Source organism: Oncorhynchus keta, chromosome 22 (assembly GCF_023373465.1).
Source record: "Oncorhynchus keta strain PuntledgeMale-10-30-2019 chromosome 22, Oket_V2, whole genome shotgun sequence".
Taxonomy (NCBI): domain Eukaryota; kingdom Metazoa; phylum Chordata; class Actinopteri; order Salmoniformes; family Salmonidae; genus Oncorhynchus; species Oncorhynchus keta.
The window spans coordinates 25,087,451-25,113,148 of record NC_068442.1 but is presented as its reverse complement, the minus strand read 5'-3'; the positions used below and the strand labels follow the sequence as shown (position 1 = coordinate 25,113,148).

At 42.7% G+C, this 25,698-nt stretch overlaps 1 protein-coding gene across 3 annotated transcripts in view; it reads right to left on the bottom strand.

Annotated features, from left to right (window-relative positions):
* LOC118401225 (nuclear receptor ROR-alpha A-like) overlaps positions 1-25,698 on the bottom strand; it is a 268,749-nt gene that overhangs the window by 61,084 nt on the left and 181,967 nt on the right. Inside the window, exon 1 of one of the 3 annotated variants that reach the window (XM_035798564.2) lies at positions 3,556-3,709. The exons of the other annotated variants lie outside the window; for them this stretch is intronic. Coding sequence (XP_035654457.1) covers positions 3,556-3,586 — 31 coding nt within the window. The 5' untranslated portion in view covers positions 3,587-3,709. Of the gene's footprint in view, positions 1-3,555; positions 3,710-25,698 lie in introns of those variants that run through there. 3 annotated transcript variants of the gene reach the window in all.

Here is a 25,698-nt window from a genome sequence, read left to right as displayed (position 1 = left end):
CCTTGCAGCACGCAGGCGCTAGTCAAGAGCACTTTACCCGCTTGCTGATAGGAAGAGACAAAGAGCACCAAACCTACAGCAAATATTTACTGCCTTGTTAACGTACCCTTAAACCACCCATCACATGGAATTTAGCTGTATGTTGTCTCCATCCCCTGAACATTATTTACAATCTAGTAGACACTTGTGGTAAATCACATAGTTATGCGCTGCCTGTATGCAACACAACAGCTTGGTATTGGAACGATCTGTTTGGAGTGGTTTCAAAAAGCACTGCTAAGTCCCTCTACATTAATGCTCTTGATGAAGGGTTAATTTTAATGTAGATGAAATATACTTATTTCTTTCTGTCTTTTCAAACGTCTTTCTTTAATTATGTAATTAATATTTGGAATTTTCATCTTAATTGTGTTGAGTAGGCTAGCTAATTTACATGGGGTAATGAGAGGGATGTTTCCATTACAGGTAATTAGGTACTTGAGAGGCAGTGGTGTCGTTGTGAGTCGAGAGAGAGAGAGAGAGAGCAGAGAGAGAGAGAGAGAGAGAGAGAGAGAGAGAGAGAGAGAGAGAGAGAGAGAGAGAGAGAGAGAGAGAGAGAGAGAGAGAGAGAGAGAGAGAGAGAGAGAGAGAGAGAGAGAGAGAGAGAGAGAGAGAGAGAGAGAGAGAGAGAGAGAGAGAGAGAGAGAGAGAGAGAGAGAGAGAGAGAGAGAGAGAGAGAGAATGCCGACCTGCCCTTAAAAAGTAATAAATACATATTGACTCAATGCAGACTTGTCCTTATAAAGTAATACATACATATTGACTCAATGCCAACCTGCCTTTATACAGTAATAAATACATATTGACTCAATGCCGACCTGCCCTTATAAAGTAATACATACATATTGACTCAATGCAGGCCAGCCCTTTAAAAGTAATAAATACATATTGACTCAATGCAGACTTGTCCTTATAAAGTAATACATACATATTGACTCAATGCCGACCTGCCCTTATAAAGTAATAAATACATATTGACTCAATGCCGACCTGCCCTTATAAAGTAATACATACATATTGACTCAATGCCGACCTGCCTTTATAAAGTAATACATACATATTGACTCAATGCCGACCTGCCTTTATAAAGTAATACATACATATTGACTCAATGCCGACCTGCCCTTATAAAGTAATACATACATATTGACTCAATGCCGACCTGCCCTTATAAAGTAATACATACATATTGACTCAATGCAGGCCTGCCCTTAAAAAGTAATAAATACATATTGACTCAATGCCAACCTGCCTTTATACAGTAATAAATACATATTGACTCAATGCAAACCTGCCTTTGTACAGTAATAAATACATATTGACTCAATGCCAACCTGCCCTTATACAGTAATAAATACATATTGACTCAATGCCAACCTGCCCTTATACAGTAATAAATACGTATTGACTCAATTCCAACCTGCCCTTATACAGTAATAAATACATATTGACTCAATGCCAACCTGGCCTTATACAGTAATAAATACATATTGACTCAATGCCAACCTGCCTTTATACAGTAATAAATACATATTGACTCAATGCCAACCTGCCCTTATACAGTAATAAATACATATTGACTCAATGCCAACCTGCCTTTATACAGTAATAAATACATATTGACTCAATGCCAACCTGCCCTTATACAGTAATAAATACATATTGACTCAATGCAAACCTGCCTTTGTACAGTAATAAATACATATTGACTCAATGCCAACCTGCCCTTATACAGTAATAAATACATATTGACTCAATGCCAACCTGCCCTTATACAGTAATAAATACGTATTGACTCAATTCCAACCTGCCCTTATACAGTAATAAATACATATTGACTCAATGCCAACCTGGCCTTATACAGTAATAAATACATATTGACTCAATGCCAACCTGCCTTTATACAGTAATAAATACGTCTTGAATAATAACGGAAGTTGCATCTAAAAATAGAAAAGGGAAAAAAATAGATTGGATTTTGGACAGTCACACCCATAAATAAATACACATTTCCCCATTTTCTATAGATAAAAGTCTATAAAAAAAAGTCTATAAAAAAGGGCATTGGGTCAGAGTGCTGATTTTTCATAATTGCCTCAGGGTCACGTTACTCTCCCATAACTTCCCACAATTCTCACACATCGCTGTCAACTATTTAATCTCACTTTATCACAAGATTCTCACAAATTGTGATCAAGTGCATATTCAAATAATTGTCACACAATTCTCCCTCCCTTTACAGAGGTGGTCAAGATAATATTCTCAGAATTAAATTCTCAGTGTATTGTACATCCTCTAAATGTATTCATGTCTATAAATATGAAATAAGAACGTGGTGGAAAATGCACAAATATGTTTCCACACACTGTATGTATTAGACATGCACTGAGTGGTAAGGATATAGCAATGCAGACAGTGAGTCAGAAGGGCAAAGAACAGAGGCATCAGAAGCACTACTAATGTTAGGATCCAATTGCTGTTTTCCTTTCCTGCAACTTCCCATCTAATACACAGTGACAGCTGTCTGTGCTTCATGTGACTATTTTCCGTGTGTGTGTGTGTGGGGGGGTATGCATGTGTGTCAATGCAAGAAAGAGTGTGCGGGGTGTGTGTGTGTGTGTGTATGATAGGGGGTGGGGAGGGGGATGACTGGGATTATGCATGTAGGATCATGACACTGAGAGTGGGAGGAAAACCCAGCTTTGCTCCCATGGCCATGCATGTATACCCTACTACCCACATGCCCTACTACCCAACAAATAGGTCAGTGGAACACAACTCACAGGCACACACCAGTATCAACTCAAAGAATCCCAGTCGGCCAGTGCCTTGTCACCTTGTCTGAGACCCACATTCAACACTGCCAGTCTACCACGCAATTCAACCCTCCGAACAGACAGACACATCCTCTGGACTAGAACAACCAGATTAAGAGCCAAGGAGAAGGAACTGCGACAGAAACACCTGAACTCCCTCGTCCTTCCTCCCTCGTCACTCCAGGACTTCCTCTCCTCTCACCTCGTCCACTCCCCTATGTCTACCCCCAAAAAAGAGCTTGAGGGCTGTATTTCACATCAAACAGAGATCAGTATGGCACACTGGCTGTTATTTCTTAAACACACACACACCAGCACAGAGAGTAACAATCCTATTCACTTTAGAGAAACATCCAAACATCCCATTACACATGTCTTATCATCCGTTTAGAATTTCAAACTTAATTTCCTTCCAGAATAGGAAATAAAAAATAGCTGCTCCTGGAGGAAAAATATATATTTCAACAGCTTAATTCGCTGGTAATAAACACATTCAGAGGCAGTTACTCTCTACCTCTCTCTCTCTCCCTCCCTCTCTCCCCCTCTCTCTCTCTCTTCCTCCCACTCTCTTACACTCTTTTCTTACAAGCGGCTGAAATTGAGTTGGCAGGCAGTGAATAGAGAGAAGCTTCACTTCCCTATGTGTTACTCTGGCTGCCTATTGCACCGTGGAAACAGCATGCATGCATTCTGCTCTTACCTTTCATAGCTGAAATCACAAAATACATCATTAAGCTCCGAGTCCATAAGAGAGCACTATCACCAGCTCAAAGCCCTCCACTGCTGTCTCAGCAGCAGCTGGCCAGCACAGCTCTGTCTCTCTGCCTCCGAGCATGACCACACGAGAATCCATGTGACTGTGACATCAGCGCTAATGTCTGCCTGCTCCCCGCCCCCTTCCTTTGATTGGCACAGCAGGCAGCCAGTGGGGGCGCTGACAGCTCAGGCAGGGAACCTGGCCCCTTTCCCACTGATTGCAGTACTGAGGCTTGTCTGAGGGCTCGATAGGCACAGCACACTCTTACTATCTTGTCTTGCTTATCTTTTAGTGCCAGGATAAAGTCATAGCAGTAGCTCTGCTAGACATTTTTTTCAATTCCCTTTTCCTCTGCTTTCATAATGTTAAGAAAATAGGAAAACAGAAGGAGAAAGAGAGACTGGAATAGAGAGAAAGGGGAAGAGAAATACAAGTAGATGAATAGGTTCAATAAGAGAATGAGGGAAGTAGATAATGTAGAAACAGAGAGAAAAAGGGAGAGAATATAGAGAGAGGCTGTCTAATTCCCTGTGGCTCAGTGATAGCAGAAGCCGTCTCTTCCTCTCCTCTCTGAGTGTGTAGATAGATATTACTACTCAGTCTGCCTCCAGATGTCTGCCTCCAGAGCAGCGGTGGAGCATTCCAGAGCCCAGACAAACGAGTGGAGGTTCAGCCCCTTCCCCTGACCTCTCCACAGGACTCACACACCTCTCTCCTCCTCTCCCCCTCTCCCTAGGCTCACACACACAGGCTCTGGCAGGTGAGGAAGGAGAGATAGTGACGAAAGGGTTTGGCTGATCCCCTCCACCCCACAGTGACTGGCGGATGAATTTCTGTATCGTTTTCTACCACCCTCCCTCTCGTTCTCTCTCTCTCTCACTCACTCCTCGCTCTCTCCCTCACTCCTCTCTCTCTCTCGATCCCTCCCTCCCTCATATGATAATCTGTTCAGACCCCTTACCAGCTGGCACTTTCTGATACAATATTCTGGTTTTAGTGCAATCCGGCTCTGGCCAATAACCGGGTTTCATTTAGAATGTCCATAAATAAGCTGGTGTTCATATCATCCCTTCTCAAGATAAATCAAAAGCTTGGGACTATAAGGTTCTATCTATATTTTTGTTCAATGTTCTCTACCTACTGTATATAGTACTCTAAATACCCAATTCATGTTGTTAAGTTCAAAAGAATACAATAATAAAATTGCTGACACCATTCAAACCAATGAGAGTTCAGAAATGTAAAGCCAATTATCTCAGAATAATCTTTTTTGCTGATAAAACCTTTTTGTCCCAAGCTCTCGAAATGCAAAATATTTCATTGCATTATTTATTTCATGGCAATATCTTTCAGACATCTTTTCATCTTAAACATTTAGAATGATTCAGTTTTACCAAATTAATTAGCTATTTTTGACATGTCCAGTCAACGTTGATTTTGACATTATTATCAAACATTGATTTGGCAAACATAATGTTCCATATTTACTTGCCTGACTACGCAGACCGCTTGATCTGGCCAAACGCTACACCACACCCACTGACGTTAGTTTCTTCTCCGCAATGAGTCTGGATCTCCCCAATTCCTTCACCGAATGCAAACATATTCGGGGCCGTCCGATTGGTCAAGAAACCGATGGAATGGGCCTGAGCCAGAACACACGTGGGTAAAGCAGAGGTTTGAAAATTCTTCATTGGCTTTGATACTCTGATTGGTTTGAGACGATCCAATCGCTGATGACTTTGTTTGGTACAATGCCCCTTGTGCACCTCGTCACCACAAACAACTTCAATGATGGCAGTCTCAGACTAAAGTATGTAGCGAACGACAGAGCAGCGGATGTCATCAGGCTACCATATTCCACCATGAGTATATGTCTACTTATGATACATCAAGTATGCAAATTAAACTCCTGCCCAAAACGCCATAAATCTAGCAAATGAACGTGTTTCATTACAACCTCTACATGATCCATTAGAGGCACAATTAACACATTATCTCATGTAATGTCAGAACCGGACTGTCACTGCATAAAACATCATTCAGATGCAGATATCCTCAAACGAAGCGTGTCATGGTTACAAACGAGTGAAAACAATGTGGTGGTAAACACATTTCAATCCTCTGTCACACTGAAACCTAGTGTTTGTTTCTCATGCTGGGTTTCTAACCACAAGAGACTGTGTTGCTCTCTACATGAGACAGTCTGCTGGCCCACGCAGGGCCAGGTTAAACTGTCACGTTCAGCACAGACAATAATGTGGTGTGGTTGCCTTGGCCATGTGCTGCTACTTGCTACAGTATCAGTCAGTCTTAAACCATGGGCCATCTCACTGCTGTTGCTGTGAGTTCCGTGTTCATAAAACCGCATGGCTTTGGCCCCTGGGCGACCGGGCCCCACTGTGACCTCACACACACCCACTTTCTCCTGGCTGCACTCTGCTCTGCACTCTGCTCTGCACTCTCTTCCCAATTGTTCAGATGACTGCAGATAACAACAGTTTAGCTTAAATGAAAGGAACATCTACACTACAGTGTCTGTGTGTGAAAGAGAGAGTGGAATGGATAGAGGGGCGAGCGCATGCAACTGCTTGAGTTTGTTTGTGTGGATTGTGTCTGTAGCGGGTGTATGTTCACTGTATGTGAATATGTATGAGTTTTGTAAAACCTTGGTTGAGGACATTGTGTGAAAGCATCACTGACACAGTAAAGACAGACATGACATACAAGCCATAATGCATCCTGAGAGTGACATATAAACTCAGCAAAAAAAGATACGTCCCTTTTTCAGGACCACGTCATTCAAAGATAATTCGTAAAAATACAAATAACATCACAGATCTTCAATGTAAAGGGTTTAAACACTGTTTCCCATGCTTGTTTAATGAACCAGAAACAATTATTTAACATGCACCTGTGGAACGGTCGTTAAGACACGAACAGCTTACAGATGTTAGGCAATTAAGGACACAGTTATGAAAACTTATGACACTAAAGAGGCCTTTCTACTGACTCTGGGACCTGTTGGATCGGAAGGTGAGGGCTCGGGCCATTCCCCCCAGAAATGTCTGGGAACTTGCAGGTGCCTTGGTGGAAGAGTAGGGTAACATCTCACAGCAAGAATTGGCAAATCTGGACCATGAGGAGGAGATGCACTGCAGCACTTAATGCAGCTGTTGGCCACACCAGATACTGAGTGTTACTTTTGATTTTGACCCCCCTTGGTTCAGGGACACATTATTCAATTTCTGTTAGTCACATGTCTGTGGAACCTTTTCAGTTTATGTATCAGTTGTTGAATCTTGTTACGTTCATACAAAAATTGACACGTTAAGTTTGCTGAAAATAATCGCAGTTGACAGTGAGAGGATGTTTCTTTTTTTGCTGAGTTTAGAAACATGATCGTTTGTGATTGTATACTGTAATAATCGGTCTCAATAAAGGTTGCCTCTGGATAAAGTTACTTTATCCTGGGCACAGTGGGAAGTACAGGCATTCTGGACCAGCTGCAATCAGGAAATACCTGGTGTTTCTGAGCACAGCTGCTGCCAGAAAGGCCGATTCCTCTGCTTTACACAATGATGGAACATTCCCCTGACTACAACCCATTCACAATAACAGTATGCCAATACTGAGGTGTTGCTGAACTCATTGACTAAATCACTGACATTGACTAAATCACAAAACAAATGTATTTTTATGAATGTGATGATATAATGTAAGATCAATAATATGATTGTAATCTGTGAACTGTGCAACGTTCCTCTGCTGTCATTGGTTTAAATTGTCTGTTGTGTGTGTGTTATACCACCTCCACACATTATGACATTGGATATTCTCCTGGGTTTTGATCAACAAATATCCCAGGTGATGTAACTCTTTGATCTCTATTCAGTTCCACCTCGAGATGGACCGGTACCCATCATTTCTTGCATAAGTGTTCACTGAACCTATCCAAAATCAGAGAGGTAAGAAATATCAATGGCTCCCTGATGTGTGTGCAGAGCCAGTGTCAGTGTGTCCACAGACAAACAGCTCTAGCTGTAGTTAGGAGCAGTCAAGAGCTGAGCAGAGCTGGGCTGTGCCGGGCTGCAGTGGGCCCATACTCACTGCCTCTCTGCATAAACACCGATCCAGTCAAGTGTCTCGCGCTCCTCGCTGATTAATTCAAGCAAATGTATTTATTGTAAACAAGCCCTGTGGGATGGAATTCAATTGAGAGGAGACGCGGAGCCTCTACTGGTGCCCCAGAGGAGAGGAGAGGACCAGAGCCGATAATGGCCTCATTAGCAGTCTGTCAGTACACATCCCGCACCCCACGCCTTCCCTCGCTGGCTGGGCTGGGCTGGCTTGGGACGCAGCTGATCCACATTAACTCCTACGGTACCATACCACTGCCACAGCTCTCCAGACCACAGATCATAGAGTGCATAGGGACTCAGCACTCACCCTCCTCTGTATCCCAGGAAAAAGACACATATCAGTGATAGATACAACAACAAATAATCCGTACAGTGACATGGACGATGTGTGTGTGTGTATTGCCAGCCCCCAGCTGAAGTAGAATTAACAACGTCCAACAGACACCCAATGAAAACAATACAGGTCGATTTAATATAAATGCCAAGGAGTGGAGGCCATAATATCAAACCATAACAGCACCAACCCATACGAGACAATCATAAACCAATTTAGAGCCATTCCAGGCAATTTCCTGGGGCTTCCACTTGTGGGGAAGACTTCTATAAATCACACTGACAACAAAGGGAATATCTATTTCAGGGAAAATAAAAGAGGTTTCATTCGGTGGGGTGGGGAGCAGAGCATTTAAAGAGGTTTAAATGTGAGCGTGGAGAGCTTAGAAACATACATGTATGCTGTCATGCCTGCAGAGGAGTGCAGTGCGGTATAGTGAGGCAGGCAGAGAGGCAGCTGTAGTGGAGAGTGGTGGGTGGTAGTGGGGGTTGTGGGCTGCTGACTGACTGACACACAGTGACAGTGTGATCAGTGGCCTCTCCATTAGTGACTGCTCTCCATATGTGGAGCCCCACGCCAGCCCAGCATCAGCCTCAGCCCAGCTCACAAACCCATACATATTTATAGAGCAGTAAGGCCACACAGACAAAAGACAAAAGCCTCAGTAAAAAGGCATATATGAGCCGGTCCACCATTACTACAACTACAGGAGGAGGTGCATTGTGTCTATGCCACAGCTATCAGTGACATAATAACTGTATACATAAAGTCAATAAAAGTCACGACAGTCTATTTACTATAAAGTGGTTGAATAAAACATGACTCCAACCTCTGCTACTAGGTCTACAACCAACATAATTTACAGAGTAGAGCTAGAAAACGTTGTTTTGTGTCCAAGCTCATCCAATCTCGGATAGAGCAATCATACATGACATCAACGCGTTTACAGTACATGTTAAATAAGGATGAGAAGAGAAGAGTTGTGACATATGCCACAGAAGAGGGTTCAGTAGACTTGAAAAGATGTGCGTCATGATGGAGATAAACAATGAAAATATCAAAAGACCAAGATATATATTAAAATGGCCAGCACAGTCAAAAATGTGATTTCCCTGTGTTTTACACACTGAGTGCACAAAAAATTAGGAACACCTTTCCATGACACAATGACCAGGTGAATCCAGTTGAAAGCTATGATCCCTTATTGATGTCACTTGTTAAATCAACTTCAATCAATATAGATGAAGTGGAAGAGACATGTTAAATAAGGATTTTTAAGCTTTGAGATAATTGAGACTTGGATTGTGTATGTGTGCCATTCAGATGGTGAATGGGCAAGACAAAATATTAATTTTCCTTTGCACGGGGTATGGTAGTAGGTGCCAGGCACACTGGTTTGAGTGTCAACGTCAGTCACCTGTTCGCACCCTGTACAATGGATTAAAATAAGCAAAAATAAATACATCTCTGCCTTATATTGTCGAGTGCTCCAACTCCTTTTTACCTCAAATTAGTCCTTTTGGAAGCTTTTCTTGGTAAGCCATTCTCATGATTTTTGTCATTAATATTGAGCACCACTCATTTCCTTTGTTTGCTGAAGTACAAAGGCCCACCTGAACTCCTACCGGTTTGAGTGTGTCAAGAACTCTAATGTTGCTGGGTTTTTTCACGCTCAAGAGTTTCCTGTCTGTATAAAGAATGGTCCACCACCCAAAGGACGTCCAGCCAACTTGACACAACTGTGGGAAGCATTGGAGTCAACATCGGTCAGCATCCCTGTGGAACGCTTTCGACGCCTTGTAGAGTCCATGTCCCAACAAATTGAGGTTGTTCTGAGGGCAAAAAGGGGGGTGCAACTCAATATTAGGAAGGTATCCTCTATGTTTTGTACACTCAGTGTATATTTTTCCACACTATGAGCTTGGAATATTACTGTGAAATGTTCCATTTAACATTTAATGTAAATGTCCTTTTAGTGTAAGAGCTGTTTGAAAAGAAAGCCTGAAATGTTAGTCTGTTTTGGTGGGATAGAGTTTTGTCCTGCCTGGTGACATCCCCAGGTGGTAAATTAGTTAAAAGACAAATAAGAAAGAGAGTTCCACAACTCTCTGTCAATAACAGCTAGTTTTCAGTTTTCACCTCAACGCTCGCAGAAGCTATTTTACCATATAAATTTGAAACAATCACAGTTAGGTAGTTGTTACCCAGAAATGATTTTATATTGAGCTAAAGAATGGCTGCCTTGGTCCTTTAACATGCACTTACCCAAGCCACAGATAACGTTGTGCAGGGTAGTTCATGTCTGCTCCAAATTAAATTAGGACCCTTCCAGGTATTAAGGAATACAGAGACATTTGGTAGTAAATAATTTGATAAGTAACACACTTCTCTAATTGAAAACATCAGATGCCCCCCCAGCAGCTAGTTTGACGTTGTTGATGTTGTCATCGCTCCATTAGGTTTAATAGACTGGAATGACAGGGCGATTCCTTTATCTTTGGGCTTTTCTTATTTTGCAATAAGAGAATTATGACAAAGAGGCAATACATGTGTTTACAAGAAACAGTAGAATTGGCTCCTCATTTGATCAAAATGGGTCAAGACAATACATTTTTACAGTGAAAAGTATTTGATTACGGATTCCAAAGAGGTTGCCGTTAGAATACAACAAATGGAGTGTACTAGTAAACTAATGTAATTGGTAGAGCTTCAAATGAATGCAAACTCTGCTCAATGCACATTCACAATAGGCTATATTTATAGAGATCATGAAAAACGGACAGAAATATTTCGTAGAACTAAACAGGCATGTTTGATAGCACTGACAATTGTTTTGGAAATACATCTCCAATAAATCAATGGACATAACATTTGAACTATGTGTACTGACTGTCTTTAGTGCAGAGCTGTCTGTGGGGATAGAGGGGAAGCCATATGAGGCTTGAGAGAGAGGGAGAGAGATTATAGGAGGCATCCCAGCCTGTGCAAGAGGCTTAGTCTGGCTAGGCGGGGAGGTGGAACCCTGTGAATTCTAATGAACTGGCAAGACTCCCCAAAACCAGCCTCTCCATCTCCAACAGGACAGAGAGGGGTAGGTGATTAGGGGCGCTGCAATCCTCTGCACCCCCTCCACGGCAAACCAAATAGAGCAGGTCATTTTCCCTGTTATAATTATGCCCAGAACCAGGCATGAGGGATTGGTAATGGACCTGCTTATTCTTCATGTGCTGCAGAGGAGCCGACTGAGAAAAAAGCATGATTATGTGGGTGACTCTAGTAAGAGTAGCAGTGGCTGTTGAAAAACTTAGCCTTTGAGGGGGAGGTTAACGAATGAACTTCATTATTGAGGAGCATAACAGGGAGACCCCCTGGAGCGTGTGATATATTACCTAGCGTCAAACCTACACACTCCCACATCACCACTATAGAGCAACATCAACTCTGGGGGAGGTAGGCATGTAAACTAAAATAGTTAACCTTCTCGCTTGAGCGGAGAAAAAAACTAAGCGCAACAAACAAGGATGTACACAGGTTTTATATATATTTCTGTTTGGAAAAAAAATTCAATGAGGTCCTTTGTGAAACTAACTGTATATCATTGCTTTTAAATTAGAAAGTGCACTATTGATTTTCCGTCTTAATTCTCAGAGCCCTTCTCTCTGGATACACAACAGTGAATATCCTCTGCACAGAAAACCTCAGAAGAAAAATGTTTTAGGCTTAAACTAACAGTGTTTAATGTTCTGTCTGTAACTGAGAAGAGGCAGTCCAGATCACACTGTATATATTACACTCATTTGTTGAAAGTAACTCTGCTCAAGCATGAAAGTTACTTTTTCAAAGTTTACAGCACTCTATAAATCCAGTGACCCACTAGAAGGACTAGATTTTTCTTTAAGATGGAGGGAGATCTTCAGGCTATGGAGGCAAACAGCACTTAGCCTTCCCCCTTCCGTTGTGCCTTGCTGGAGTTTCTCCATGGCGGATGGAGGGAGCTAGCACTTTTAGCCAGCAAGCTATGAACACTTTTACTCTTGACTTATGAGGATGCCATGGGTGTGGCGGAGTGATTCATCACACGGTGTGCTCCTCCTGCACCCTCACACATTAGTAATGTGGTCCACAGAGGAGGAGGCCTGTCACTACTCTGTACCTGGACCCCACGAACAAGGTAGGTCAACAGGAGGCATCAGCGCCTGGCCCACTTTTAGTCTTTCACAGCACCTTTAAGTTTCCTCGGGCTCCACCAGCCCAGAGCAGGGAGAGACAGACATGCTGAGATGGGCCTGGGCTGGGCCGGGTGGTCACAGTGAAAAGCTGTACTGTATGAAAATCTCATGCTGTACATACCAGCAGCATACCAGCCTGCATCCCACTGCTAGCTTGCCTCTGAAGCTAAGCAGGGTTGGTCCTGGTCAGTCCCTGGATGGGAGAGCAGATGGTGTTGGATGGCCAGAAGGAGGCACCTTTTCCTCTGGACAAAAAAAATATTATAATAATAATATCCCAATGCCCCAGGGCAGTGATTGGGGACATTGCCTTGTGCATGGTGCTGTCTTTCGGATGGGAAGTTAAACAGGTGTCCTGACTCTCTGTGGTCACTAAAGATCCCATGTCACTTATTGTAAGAGTAGGGGTGTTAACCCTGGTGTCCTGCCTAAATTCTCAATCTGGCCATCATACCATCACGGTCACCTAATCATCCCCAGTTTACAGTTGGCTCATTAATTCCCCTGTAACTATTCCCCAGGTCGTTGCTGCAAATGGGAATGTGTTCTCAGTCAACTTACCTGGTAAAATCAGGGTTGAATATAAATAAAAAATACATACAGGACAAACCACTGATATGAGCAATATCTCATATAGGAGATGTTTTATTAATACTGTACATCCACAAAATCCCAAATAAGTTCTTAATATGTATCATAGAATGAGTGAAACTTGGTCAATGTCCAAGGTAGCATAAAGGAATGAGTCTGCCTCAAAGAAGACATGAGTGAGATTTTCTAAGAGAAGATTCCAGATTTTCACCTCTAAACCAACACAAGCCCGAGGGAGTTTCATCAGAAGGCTGGGTAGTCTTCTGTAATACCAGCGTAACAAAATGTTATGAGTACCAAGCACATGATCATCTGTTCTTTCATATAATATAGAGCCACTTTAAGTCAGTATAAGCCTTTGACCTGAACACTGCAGGTAATGCAAGTTTAAACACCTACCTCCGTATTCATGTTTGTCATTTTACTAGTGAAGATTAGGTGAAAAAGGCTATTTGAAACCACAACACAGGATTAAGGGATAATGCTGCTCTGTGTCTTCTGAGTCGACCTTGATTCTGTAATCCAGCACAATACTGGGTAACAGCGTATTCCCCTCTCTCTTATAGTACAACTGTTCACTTAGACATAATGGCAAACACTTAATGATACAATTCTAACTGAGGGAGAAATCTACATCGACCAGATCTTTGCTGTATACACTTCACACTTGGAATCCAAGGAAAATAACTGCAAAAAGTGACAATATTTTACCGCAATTGATTTGTTTTATATTTCTGTTTCCTTTCCTTTGAATGTAATTCAATATTTTATCCTGTTACATAAATTGCAAAAACAAAGGAGAAGAAAACAAAGAGAAAGTTGGATCCTCAAACAAAGAAGGAAACATTGTCTTTAGCCTCAGAGAGAAAAATCACCAGTAAGTTGATTTGAATTACTCAGGCTCGCACTTTAATGACCGGGGGTGAGAAATGAAGTTGATCTTTAAAGTGAGCCAACCTGCAGTCAGCCACGGCATCATTAAGGAGACTACCACTTCATCAGAGAGAGGACACCAATTTAGCAGGAAGCTAACTATGCAGGAGGAGTCATCGACCCATTATCAAGCATCATAACATGACATATGACCAGGTAGGTTATACAGCAAGCATTTCTCAGCTAGCCATTTTTACTGACTCCCTCTCTCTCACACAGTCTTCATTTTTTCACCTCTCTGCCGCAGACACAGTAGAATGAGAACCATCCTTTGATGTCTGGGATCCTATAATGCTAAGGCGTTGAAATCTGCATGCTTGTTATCTATGGAATCTTAATGATCACAGCTAAAATCACAATGGGTTAACCACAGTCTTCTGTCCAGAAACATGAATAACAGAACAGCACCAGGGGCCGGATTCACAAAACATTACTTACGAAAAAACGTAAGAAGTTTCTTAAGGAAAAAAATAGGAAGTTCATGAGATAGTTCGTAATTTAATTCCTCAAAATGTTCTTAGAAATTCGTAGTTTTCTTATGATCTTCGTAAATATCTTCTTATGTGGCACTGACATTAGTGACGTGTTTGAAACCAATAAATAAGCCTATGTGACAGGGATGATTGGATTTGGTTATTTTGTTATAATTCACACATTATAGCCATCAGACTAGCTATATCAAAATCAGAAATGGATGTCGTCCATCACAGAGATGGTGGTAGAGGGACTGCGCGGCCGGTACGTTAGTTAGCTACGTTAGCTAGTAAAGACATTATAGCCAAAATAGCTAACAATGTTAACATTAGCTAACTTAGCCAAGTTCTTCTTTGCAAATTGACGAGATAGCGCTAGCTATTTAACACTTCTAGAATATTGTAATATATTGTTAATTACTAGCTAGCTTGATAATACGTGTTTAATTTGTATTCTTGCTGTATTTAAATACCCAGTAGCCAACTGTGTCTGTGCCGCAAGAAAACGTTAATGGATCCAAAAGTATCAATTTGTCTCAAGACAAGGGTTTAACTGTCCTAAAACTAAGTACATTTCCAAGGAAAAATCCTAAAGCATTTGAAGAATCCCATTTCTTCTAAACTTTTTTCTTAGGAAAAACCTTAAGAACACATTTCCAATAACTTTATTGAGGAATAGCAACTTTGCTTAACTTTCTTCAATAGTTCAAGACAAAATGGCAGTTACGAAGAAATGTTGTGGATCCGGCCCCAGATCTCTAATGAAAGTAATCCAATACAATGTTCACATGAGATCAACTACAATGAATAGATCATCAACAGCTTCACTGTCATTTTTTCTTGTCAATAGTAGTGATGCCTTTATGTATCTCTGTGTCTTCACTGAATAAAAGTGTGCTCTATATTTCAGCTTGCTATTGCAAATGCTCTAGTCCAGGGGTGTCAAACACATTTTTGTCAGAATGGTGCATTCGATCTTCAATGAGGTCCGGAGGGCCGCACTGAAAATTGGTTATATTTCCTAGCCGTCAAAATGTGTAAAAAATGGTCCTCTATCCGTTTTTGGAATTTGTGTATGCTGTCTGACTGTCTAGCATTCATGTAGGTGATTATTTGCGAGCTGGACACAGTCAAGAAATGGTATACATGTATGTTCATTATAATTTCTACAGTTATGATTTGGTTTATGTCATTTCCACACCCCCCAAAAAATCAGACCCATTCGCAGTATCTGGGCAGTATGTTTGACACCCCTGTCTATTTGATTAAAAAAATTCTACCAAGCAGCAGTTCTATCCCTAAAATAAATACAATTAACATTGCCTCCTCAAATTCACATTACTTCTATTCAGTTAGATTTTTATGTCTTATTCTGCAAAAGAAACAATCACAATTAATCACAACTATGACAATGAACAGCTTAGTCTGCATAGTTTATTCAACAATATTACATCTGAATAATTCAGGAATTAAATAATATATGTTAATTATGGGCCACATTATTCAAACATGATATCATTTCATCTGCAGTTTCATAGTTATTATAATTGCAAATCTCATAATAACATACTTTTGATCATAGAAATAAGATCTCCACCGTGGATGTTGTCAACTGAGCACTACAATTACTATAATTCTTTCCGGGTGTTCCACAAATTTCATAGAGAATGGAGGCAAGAAAAATTTAAAAAATGTTAGCCTGGGTGTGGTCTGTGTGTAGGAGAGTAGGATGAAAGAGTCTGCCTGGGTGTGGCCTACCTCTTCTCTTCTCCAGAGGAAGTTAATGATGGTACAAGGACATTTAATTATGGCACCCATCTTAAAGCTTCCCCGTCAGCATCACTCAGAATCATATCCGGAGGAGCTCTATGACTTCCTATTCTGTCACCCTCCATGAATCAAAGCTTTTATTACATGCTGACACTCTTGTCCTGCATTGGCTGGATGATGTACACGCACCCTGGGAAAGTGATGAGGCACAGGAAACCTGACGAGTGACAGATAACCTGCGCTGCAAGGCCGGCCCTACTCACTCTGTGGCATGGTGCGTGTGTGACGGTCTGCTTTACCCTGCCTACCCTACCTAACTATGCCATTTCAGCAACCCCTCAGCCCCTCACCTGGGGTGGCAGGCAGCCTGCAGAAGAGAAATCGCTCACAGCAGATGGGGCCAGTAATTTTAGCCGGCCCGTCCGAGCATTGTGTCCTTGTCACATGTCACTTACTCTTGTTTTCTGGTCTGACAACACTTCAAGACAGGGCCTTTCAGGTTGGGGTGAGACATAAAGAGACAGGGTGAGGCCTCTCTTCTCTTCTCCTCTCTTCGCTCTAGCTCAGGCACTCACAAAGACACAGCACTGGAGAAGAACCAGATTAAGTGCCCACAAAGACAGCCTCCCAGCCCTACAAAGACAGCCCTCTAGCACCACAAAACGCTGCGGCAACCCCCCTCCCAGGTCCCCACGTCACTCTTCCTTTCACACACACTGTAGCCCCAGGAGGTGATAAAGAACCCACTCCATTCTGACAAACGTATGCAAAGAAAGTGCATTTTACAAAGGACATTTGTAATTTTATAAAATAGCAGACATAATGCTTTTACTGAAAACTCATATTGTGTGGGAGAGAAAAAAACGTACAGTGGAGAGGAAAAATTGAGAAAAATCATGCTGGCCTGGTTTACGACAAATAGATAGCTCTATTGATTTCCTTTTACCAGCGGCTGTCCATCCCTCACTGTGGTGATTATACTGACCTATTTCACAAAAAATGGCTGTCTATTATGGATTAAACCAAAGTGTCCAAAAAAATGTCTTATTCTTTTCACGGAGCAAACAAATAGACTAAGATGAATGATGATCTATTATAAAGAAAAATAAAAGATGGTGAGTGTTCAGTGTTGTTCAGGGAGAAACAAAATGCAAGCTTGAGCTCCATATTGAGAGTGTTCAGCAGCAGAACAGGCTTCTCTTGGTTGGGGCATTCGACGCCCAGGAAGTACAGCCAATTTAAATCAATCATAACAAAATATGTAATTCTCAAATGTATTTTATAACTTAATAAGGATGCAGTTAATGTGTGTGTATTATCTGAATTAACGAAAAAATATTACAGTTGTAAACATATCTGCATTTATAGTACACTATAAATACAATGAATTAATGTAATAGTTTTCTGTTTGTATTTTCCTCTGAGTACTGCTACTGTATATGTGATGCAGCAGTGTATGAGTGTTGTGTCTGTCACTAGTGACGAGTAGTATCTCACTGTGTAGCACTGAGACTCTGCCCCAGCTAAATAATGTACGTAGGTACTGGATGCACTTCCCACATGAGTGCAACTAACAAATCCCTGCAGAGCTGAATCAAGGCAACGATGTGATGAAACACCTTCAAACAAACACTGAGCAGGGAATATTGAGCTACACTCTGCCCCAGGCTATTCCACAGCAGTATGCCTGTTGCCAAGCAAAATTAGATAGCAACTGGGACATATTATTCTTCCAAATTGGCACTGTACAGCAGGATTAAGGACTATCAATCTCATGTTCGATAATCACAAATATTTAAGCTCAGAGTAGCAATAAATAACCCCTCTCAACAGAGGAATAATGGGATCTGATGTGTCATAATAACAAGTTAAGTAGATGTTTAACATGGGGAGGTAGCCTAGCAGTTAAGAGTGTTGTGCCAGCAACCGAAAGGTCATTGGTTTGAATCCCAGAGCCAACTATGTGAAACATCGACAGAGTTGCAAGACACTTAACCCTAAATAATATGAATTAAAAAAATTCTGTAGTGCGTACTGGGCTGTATGCACTACCTAATACATCACTCCAAGATGGCGTAGCAGTGAAGACGTGTTTGTTTTGTCCTCTCGTGTACTTTTGTATTTTTCATATCTTTTGTATATATATTTCAATTTATTTTCAATCTCTTTTCAATTTATTTATTTATTTAGTTATTCGATTATACCTTCCGGTAACCTGCCTCACCCAATGTGATACGGAATCGTTATTATTTTCAATTTTAGAACACATTCAAGAATCTCCAGAAGCTAACCAGCTAATTAGCTACAAGCTATTTAGTCATTGTTAGCCACTGCTAGCAGATTTTACCTTCTGCACAGATACCAGCCCTGTTTTTAGCCTGGATAATACCAATATCGGACTGTCTCTCCACAACAACGCCGGATTCCTGCCGTAATCCCTGGACCACTACTTCTGATCTTCACAGCTAGCTTGCAGCTAGCTAGCTAGCTCACAGCTAACTTTCACTCACCGTGGCACCCAGTACCAAAGCTAACCCTGAGGCCCACCTCCCGGCCTACTCAGCTGTTCACCCGAACCCCACTCATACACGGCTAGACCCCAAAACTCCACCGGATCCTTGCTGTAAACTCTGGACCTTGGCACCGGATCACTGCTGCCGATTGGATATAGCTAACGCTACTGCCACGAAGCTCGCACCAATTAGCCAGGCACATCTCCCGGCTAACAAACTAATTCCACAATACCTCTTTCGCCATCTGGCTTGGATTCTCTGTCGACACGGTGCCCCGCCGCACCACCACGACTGGTCTGCCGATGAATACTCCATCCGCTATGCCTTCATCCGGCCTAAGTCGGAGCAGACGCTCCTACTAGCCCAGGGCTACTAACTTTAAACGCCGTGTCGCTAGCGTTGTGGCGGCTCCCCTGTCTCATCTACTGCTACCCCCTGGACACTATGATCACTTGGCTACATAGCTGATGCCTGCTGGACTGTCCATTAATAACGGTACTCCATTCTGTTTATTTATTTGTTATCTGTCGGCCCTAGCCGCAAACTCAGGCTCTGTGTGAAGTTAATCCGACCTTCTCGGCCGAGTCTTCGCCATTTTACCTGCTGTTGTTGTGTTAGCTGATTAGCTGTTGTTGTCTCACCTGTTGTTTTAGCTAGCTCTCCCAATCAACACCTGCGATTACTTTATGCCTCGCTGTATGTCTCTCTCAAATGTCAATATGCCTTGTATACTGTTGTTCAGGTTAGTTATCATTGTTTTAGTTTACAATGGACCCCCTAGTTCCACTCTTCATACCTCTGATACCTCCTTTGCCCCACCTCCCACACATGCGGTGACCTCACCCATTACAACCAGCATGTCCAGAGACACAACCTCTCTTATCATCACCCAGTGCCTGGGCTTACCTCCGCTGTACCCACACCCCACCATACTCCTGTCTGTGCATTATGCCCTGAATATATTCTACCATGCCCAGAAATCTGCTCCTTTTATTCTTTGTCCCCAACGCTCTAGGCAACCAGTTTTGATAGCCTTCAGCCGCACCCTCATCCTACTCCTCCTTTGTTAACTTCTGTGATCAAAAAAGCCTTGGTTTCATGCATGTCAACATCGGAAGCCTCCTCCCTAAGTTTGTTTTACACACTGCTTTAGCACACTCTGCAAACCCTGATGTCCTTGCTGTGTCTGAATCCTGGCTTAGGAAGGCTACCAAAAATTCTGAGATTTCCATACCCAACTATAACATTTTCCATCAAGATAGAACTGCCAAAGGGGAGTTGCAGTCTACTGCAGAGATAGCTTGCAAAGTAATGTCATACTTTCCAGGTCCATACCCAAACAGTTTCTAATCGACCTGGCCCGGGTATCCTGGAAAGGATATTGACCTCATCCCGTCAGTTGAGGATGCCTGGTCATTCTTTAAAAGTAACTTCCTCACCATCTTAGATAAGCATGCTCCGTTCAAAAAATGCAGAACTAAGAACAGATATAGCCCCTGGTTCACTCCAGACCTGACTGCCCTCGACCAGCACAAAAACATTCTGTGGCAGACTGCAATAGCATCGAATAGTACCTGCGATATGCAACTGTTCAGCTAACAGGAACCAATACACGCAGTCAGTCAGGAAAGCAAAGACCAGCTTTTTCAGGCAGAAATTTGCATCCTGTAGCTCAAACTCCAAAAAGTGGTTAGAGTAGGGTAGTCTAGTGCAGAGGTGGGCAAACTTTTTGACTCGCGGGCCACAATGGGTTCTAAAATTTGACAGAGGGGCCGGGCCAGGAGCATTTGGAGGGAGTGTTTGGGCCGGATATACTAAAGCATTAAATGTAGTGTGTGCAAACCTCATAGCACAGTAAGAACACTACAACCCAATTTATTAACTGTCTTTCAAATGTGAAAAATAGCCCTTATCAGTTAATAAATTTGTCTCAAGGAATATGCAAGATATGGCATTTACATACTATTTCGCAGATACTGGGAGGAGGAAATGTAAATAGATTAAAATAACATACGCACTGTGATTTATCAAGATTGCGTCTGTTTTTAATAAGTTTCAATCGAAGGTGCAAAGTTAAAGAAATCAACATTTATTGAAAAATGGAATCACTTTCAACATTCAAAACATATTATTACACAACGAAATACTCAAGCTCAATAATATCTACTTGTGTTAAACTCCGCAAAATCATGGATGGATTGTCCTGACCGCGCGCTCTACAAACTCGCCACGGACGCCCTCGCCTTCACGCGCAAACAGTACACGTGTATCGTTGCCAAGCACACAGACATAGGCTGTATTAAATATCCTACCTGCAGCTGAAAATTTAAATTTAAATTAATAGCGATGTGCGGCGTGTTAATTAAGCTACTGTACCGCTGCTGTGCGTAAATGCGCATTGCTCTTAATTAAAAGACGCACTTCCAAACTTTCCATATGCATTTTTTCATAACACAGCAGAAAAACTCACAATTTCAGTGGGAACAGTGTTGTTGGTCTCCCTTTTTTGCCAGTGCATCAAAGTCTGGAGTTAGTTTTGTTGTGGCAATTCTCAGGAGAGATCTGAGGTGTTGGTCAGTTAACTTGGATCTGTGATGGGCTTTGTTGATTTTCATGACGCTAAACGTCTGCTCACACACGTAGGTCGAGCCAAACTGATTTTTTCAAACTTGGCTTTGCTCTCCGGACACAAGAGACCTGCTGTCTCTACCATGCACTCTTTCAAAAACTCGCCTTCGGAGAAAGGCTTGCTAGCCTTTGCTAATTTGAATGCCAGCAAATAACTTGCCTTGGTACTTGACTCTTGAATTGCAGTTTGTCGGTGAAAAAAGTTCTGTTGACTCTGTAAATTAGCTGCCAACCTCTGAGCAGTAGCCGCCCGTTCTTGTGTTGACTGCTTGCTAGCATAGTTTGCATGCTTCGTGGCAAAGTGACGGCTGATATTGTACTCTTTGAAAACCGCAACAGCTTCTTGGCATATCAGACATACAGCCGTTGATCGGACTTCAGTGAAGAAGTATTTTGTTGTCCACTCCTTATTAAACACTCGGCATTCGCTGTCCACTTTCCTTCTCTTTGGTCCGCTCATTTTCACAAAAGGGCTTAATGGTGACGTGAAACGAAGTGAAAATTAAAGTGAAATAAAGAGAAATACGCACCACTCCAACAACGGTCAATGTGTTTTGAGTGCGCCATCTATTGGGGAAACGTGGGCATTGCAGGGAAAGGGGAAAAAAGGAGGTTTTTACTATAATTTGGACAAATTCGGCGGGCCGGATTAAAAAGCCTAACGGGCCGTATGTGGCCCGCGGGCCGTAGTTTGCCCATGTCTGGTCTAGTGGTTAGAGCATTGGACTAGTAACCGGAAGGTTGCAAGTTCAAACCCCTGTCTGCCGTTCTACCCCTGAACAGGCAGTTAACCCATGGTTCCTAGGCAGTCAATGAAAATAAGAATTTGTTCTTAACTGACTTGCCTGGTTAAATAAAGATAAAATAAAATAAAAGTCCATGGAGAACAAGAGCACCTCCTCCCAGCTGCCCACTGCACTGAGGCTAGGTAACACGGTCACCACCGACAAATCCATGATAATCGAAAACTTCAACAAGCATTTCACAACGGCTGGCCATGCCTTCCTCCTGGCTACTCCAACCTCGGGCCAACAGCTCCACCCCCACCCCCTGTAGCTACTCGCCCAAACCTCTCCAGCTTCTCCTTTACCCAGATAGCAGGTGTTCTGAAAGAGCTGCAAAACCTGGACCTGTACAAATCAGCTGGCTTGACAATCTGGACCCTCTATTTCTGAAACTATCCGCCGCCATTGTCGCAACCCCTATTACCAGCCTGTTCAACCTCTCTTTCATATCGTCTGAGATCCTCAATTACTGTAAAGCTGCCGCGGTCATTCCCCCTCTTCAAAGGGGGAGACACCCTGGACCCAAACTGTTACAGACCAATATCCATCCTGCCCTGCCTATCTAAGTTCTTTGAAAGCCAAGTCAACAAACAGCTCACTGACCATCTCGAATCCCACCGTACCTTCTCCGCTGTGCAATCTGGTCACGGATGCACCTCAGCCACGCTCAAGGTACTAAACGATATCATAACCGCCATCGATAGAAGACAGTACTGTGCAGCCGTCTTCATCGACTTGGCCAAGGCTTTCAACTCTGTCAGTCACCATATTCTTATTGGCAGACCCAGTAGCCTCAGTTTATCTAATGACTGCCTTGCCTGGTTCACCAACTACTTTGCAGACAGAGTTCAGTGTGTCAAATCGGAGGACATGTTGTCTGGTCCTCTGGCAGTCTCTATGGGGGTGCCACAGGGTTCAATTCTTGGGCCGACTCTTTTCTCTGTATATATAAATGATGTTGCTCTTGCTGCGGGCGATTCCCTGATCCACCTCTACACAGATGACATCATTCTGTATACTTCTGGCCCTTCCTTGGACACTGTGCTATCTAACCTCCAAATGAGCTTCAACGCCATACAACACTCCTTCCGTGGCCTCCAACTGATCTTAAACGCTAGTAAAACCAAATGCAGGCTTTTCAACCGTTCGCTGAATGCACCCGCACGCCCGACTAGCATCACCACCCTGGATGGTTCCGACCTAGAATATGTGGACATCTATAAGTACCTAGGTGTCTGGCTAGACTGTAAACTCTCCTTCCAGACACATATCAAACATCTCCAAACAAAATCAAATCTAGAATCTTCTTTCTATTTCGCAACAAAGCCTACTTCACTCACACCGCCAAACTTACCCAAGTAAAACTGACTATCCTACCGATCCTCAACTTTGGCGATGTCATCTACAAAATGGCTTCCAATACTCTACTCAACAAACTGGATGCAGTTTATCACAGTGCCATCCGCTTTGTTACTAAAGCACCTTATACTACCCACCACTGCGACCTGTATGCTCTAGTCGGCTGGCCCTCGCTACATATTCGTCGCCAGACCCACTGGCTCCAGGTCATCTACAAGTCCATGCTAGGTAAAGCTCCGGTTTATCTCAGTTCACTGGTCACGATGGCAACACCCACCCGTAGCACGCGCTCCAGCAGGTGTATCTCACTGATCATCCCTAAAGCCAACACCTCATTTGGATGCCTTTCCTTCCAGTTCTCTGCTGCTTGTGACTGGAACGAATTGCAAAAATCGTTGAAGTTGGAGACTTTTATCTGGATAAAAAACATTCCCGTTTTAAACAAGATATTTTGTCACGAAAAGATGCTCGACTATGCATGTAATTGACAGCTTTGGAAAGAAAAAACTCTGACGTTTCCAAAACTGCAAAGATATTATCTGTGAGTACCCCAGAACTAATGCTACAGGCGAAACCAAGATGAAATTTCATACAGGAAATGGTCCAGATTTTGAATGTGTTCCAATGTCTCCTTATATGGCTGTGAATGCGCCAGGAATGAGCCTGCACTTTCTGTCGTTTCCCCAAGGTGTCTGCAGCATTGTGACGTATTTGTAGGCATATCATTGGAAGATTGACCATAAGAGAATACATTTACCAGGTGTCCGCCAGGTGTCCTTCGTCGAAATTATTGCGTAATCTCCAGGCGCGTGCATGTTTCCATTTTGAAGAGAGGAGAAACTAAACTGCCAGGAGTGACTTATCATCGAATAGATATGTGAAAAACAACGTTTGCCATGTTTCTGTCGATATTATGGAGTTAATTTGGAAAAAAGTTCGCGTTTTAATGACTGAATTTTCTGGTTTTTTTCTCAGCCAAACGTGATGAACAAAACGGATCGATTTCTCCTACACAAATAATATTTTTGGAAAAACTGAACATTTCCTATCTAACTGAGATTTTCCTCATTGAAAACATCTGAAGTTCTTCAAAGGTAAATGATTTTATTTGAATGCTTTTCTTGTTTTTGTGAAAATGTTGCATGCTGAATGCTAGGCTTAATTCTATGCTAGCTATCAATACTCTTACACAAATGCTTGTTTAGCTATGGTTCAAAAGCATATTTTGAAAATCTAATGATAACAAGTGTCATGGTTCCTCCTGGCACCAGAGGGTGGCAGAGACCGCCCTAGAGACTTTTATTGGACTCAGTTGTGTCTTATTATTTCATGATTGTGTTCCTGTTGAAATAGTTTTGTTTTCTGTGGTCCTTTGCAGAAGCTTGAATTGTTTACCGTGTGTGTTTGTTTCACGAGTGAGTTTTTTTTAAACTTAGTGTTTGTTCGTTTACCCCCCCCCCCCCAGTGTACTGTGATCCTGCGGCTCATGTCTATCAGTAAAGTATTATGTTTTTCCTTAATAACTGATTCCTCGTCTGGTCTCATCTCTGCACCTGGGTCCAACCTTACTACTTCACAACAAGCTTCTGCCTCCAACATGGACCCAGCAGAAATCACACGTATCAGGAATGTTGTAACACACCAAGGAGCACTGCTGGGGTGGCAGCAAGAATAACTCTCCAAAATACCGGGCGCTTACCAACTTCCTCCAACCACAGTCCCAACCCAGGAGGAGCCAATGCCCAAGTCTCATCGCCTAGTGCTACAGGTGTCGCTGTAGTTCCTCCAGGGAACCTGCACCGGGAACCCAAGATCTCAGCCCCATGACGGCCACCCGGGAGGATCAAGGGGTTCCTCACTCAGTGTTCTCTGGTGTTCGAGCTACAGTCCCCCAAGTTCCACACCGATTGGACCATGATGACTTTTATCACACTTTTATCATGACTTTTATCACAGGGTAACCTCCATCCCAGGGGCTAACCACTATCCTGGTGGTCGTCGATCATCTCTTCAAGGCAGCCTATTTCACCGCGTTACCCAAGTTATCCTCAGCGAAGGAGACCGCTGATCTCATGATAACCCATGACTTTCGATTCCACGGACTTCCACAGGACATTTTCTCAGATCATGGGCCCCAGTTTGTCGCACGGTATCTGTAGGCCTTCTGCTCCCTATTGGGGGCATCGTTGAGTCTCTCCTCAGGGTTCCACCCACAGTCAAATGGGCAAACTGAGCGGGCCAACCAGGAGCTGGAGGAGGTACTCTGGTGTTTCGTCTAGGAGTAACTCCACTCAGCCGTGAAGTGGTAGGCCACACAAGCTCACAGAAC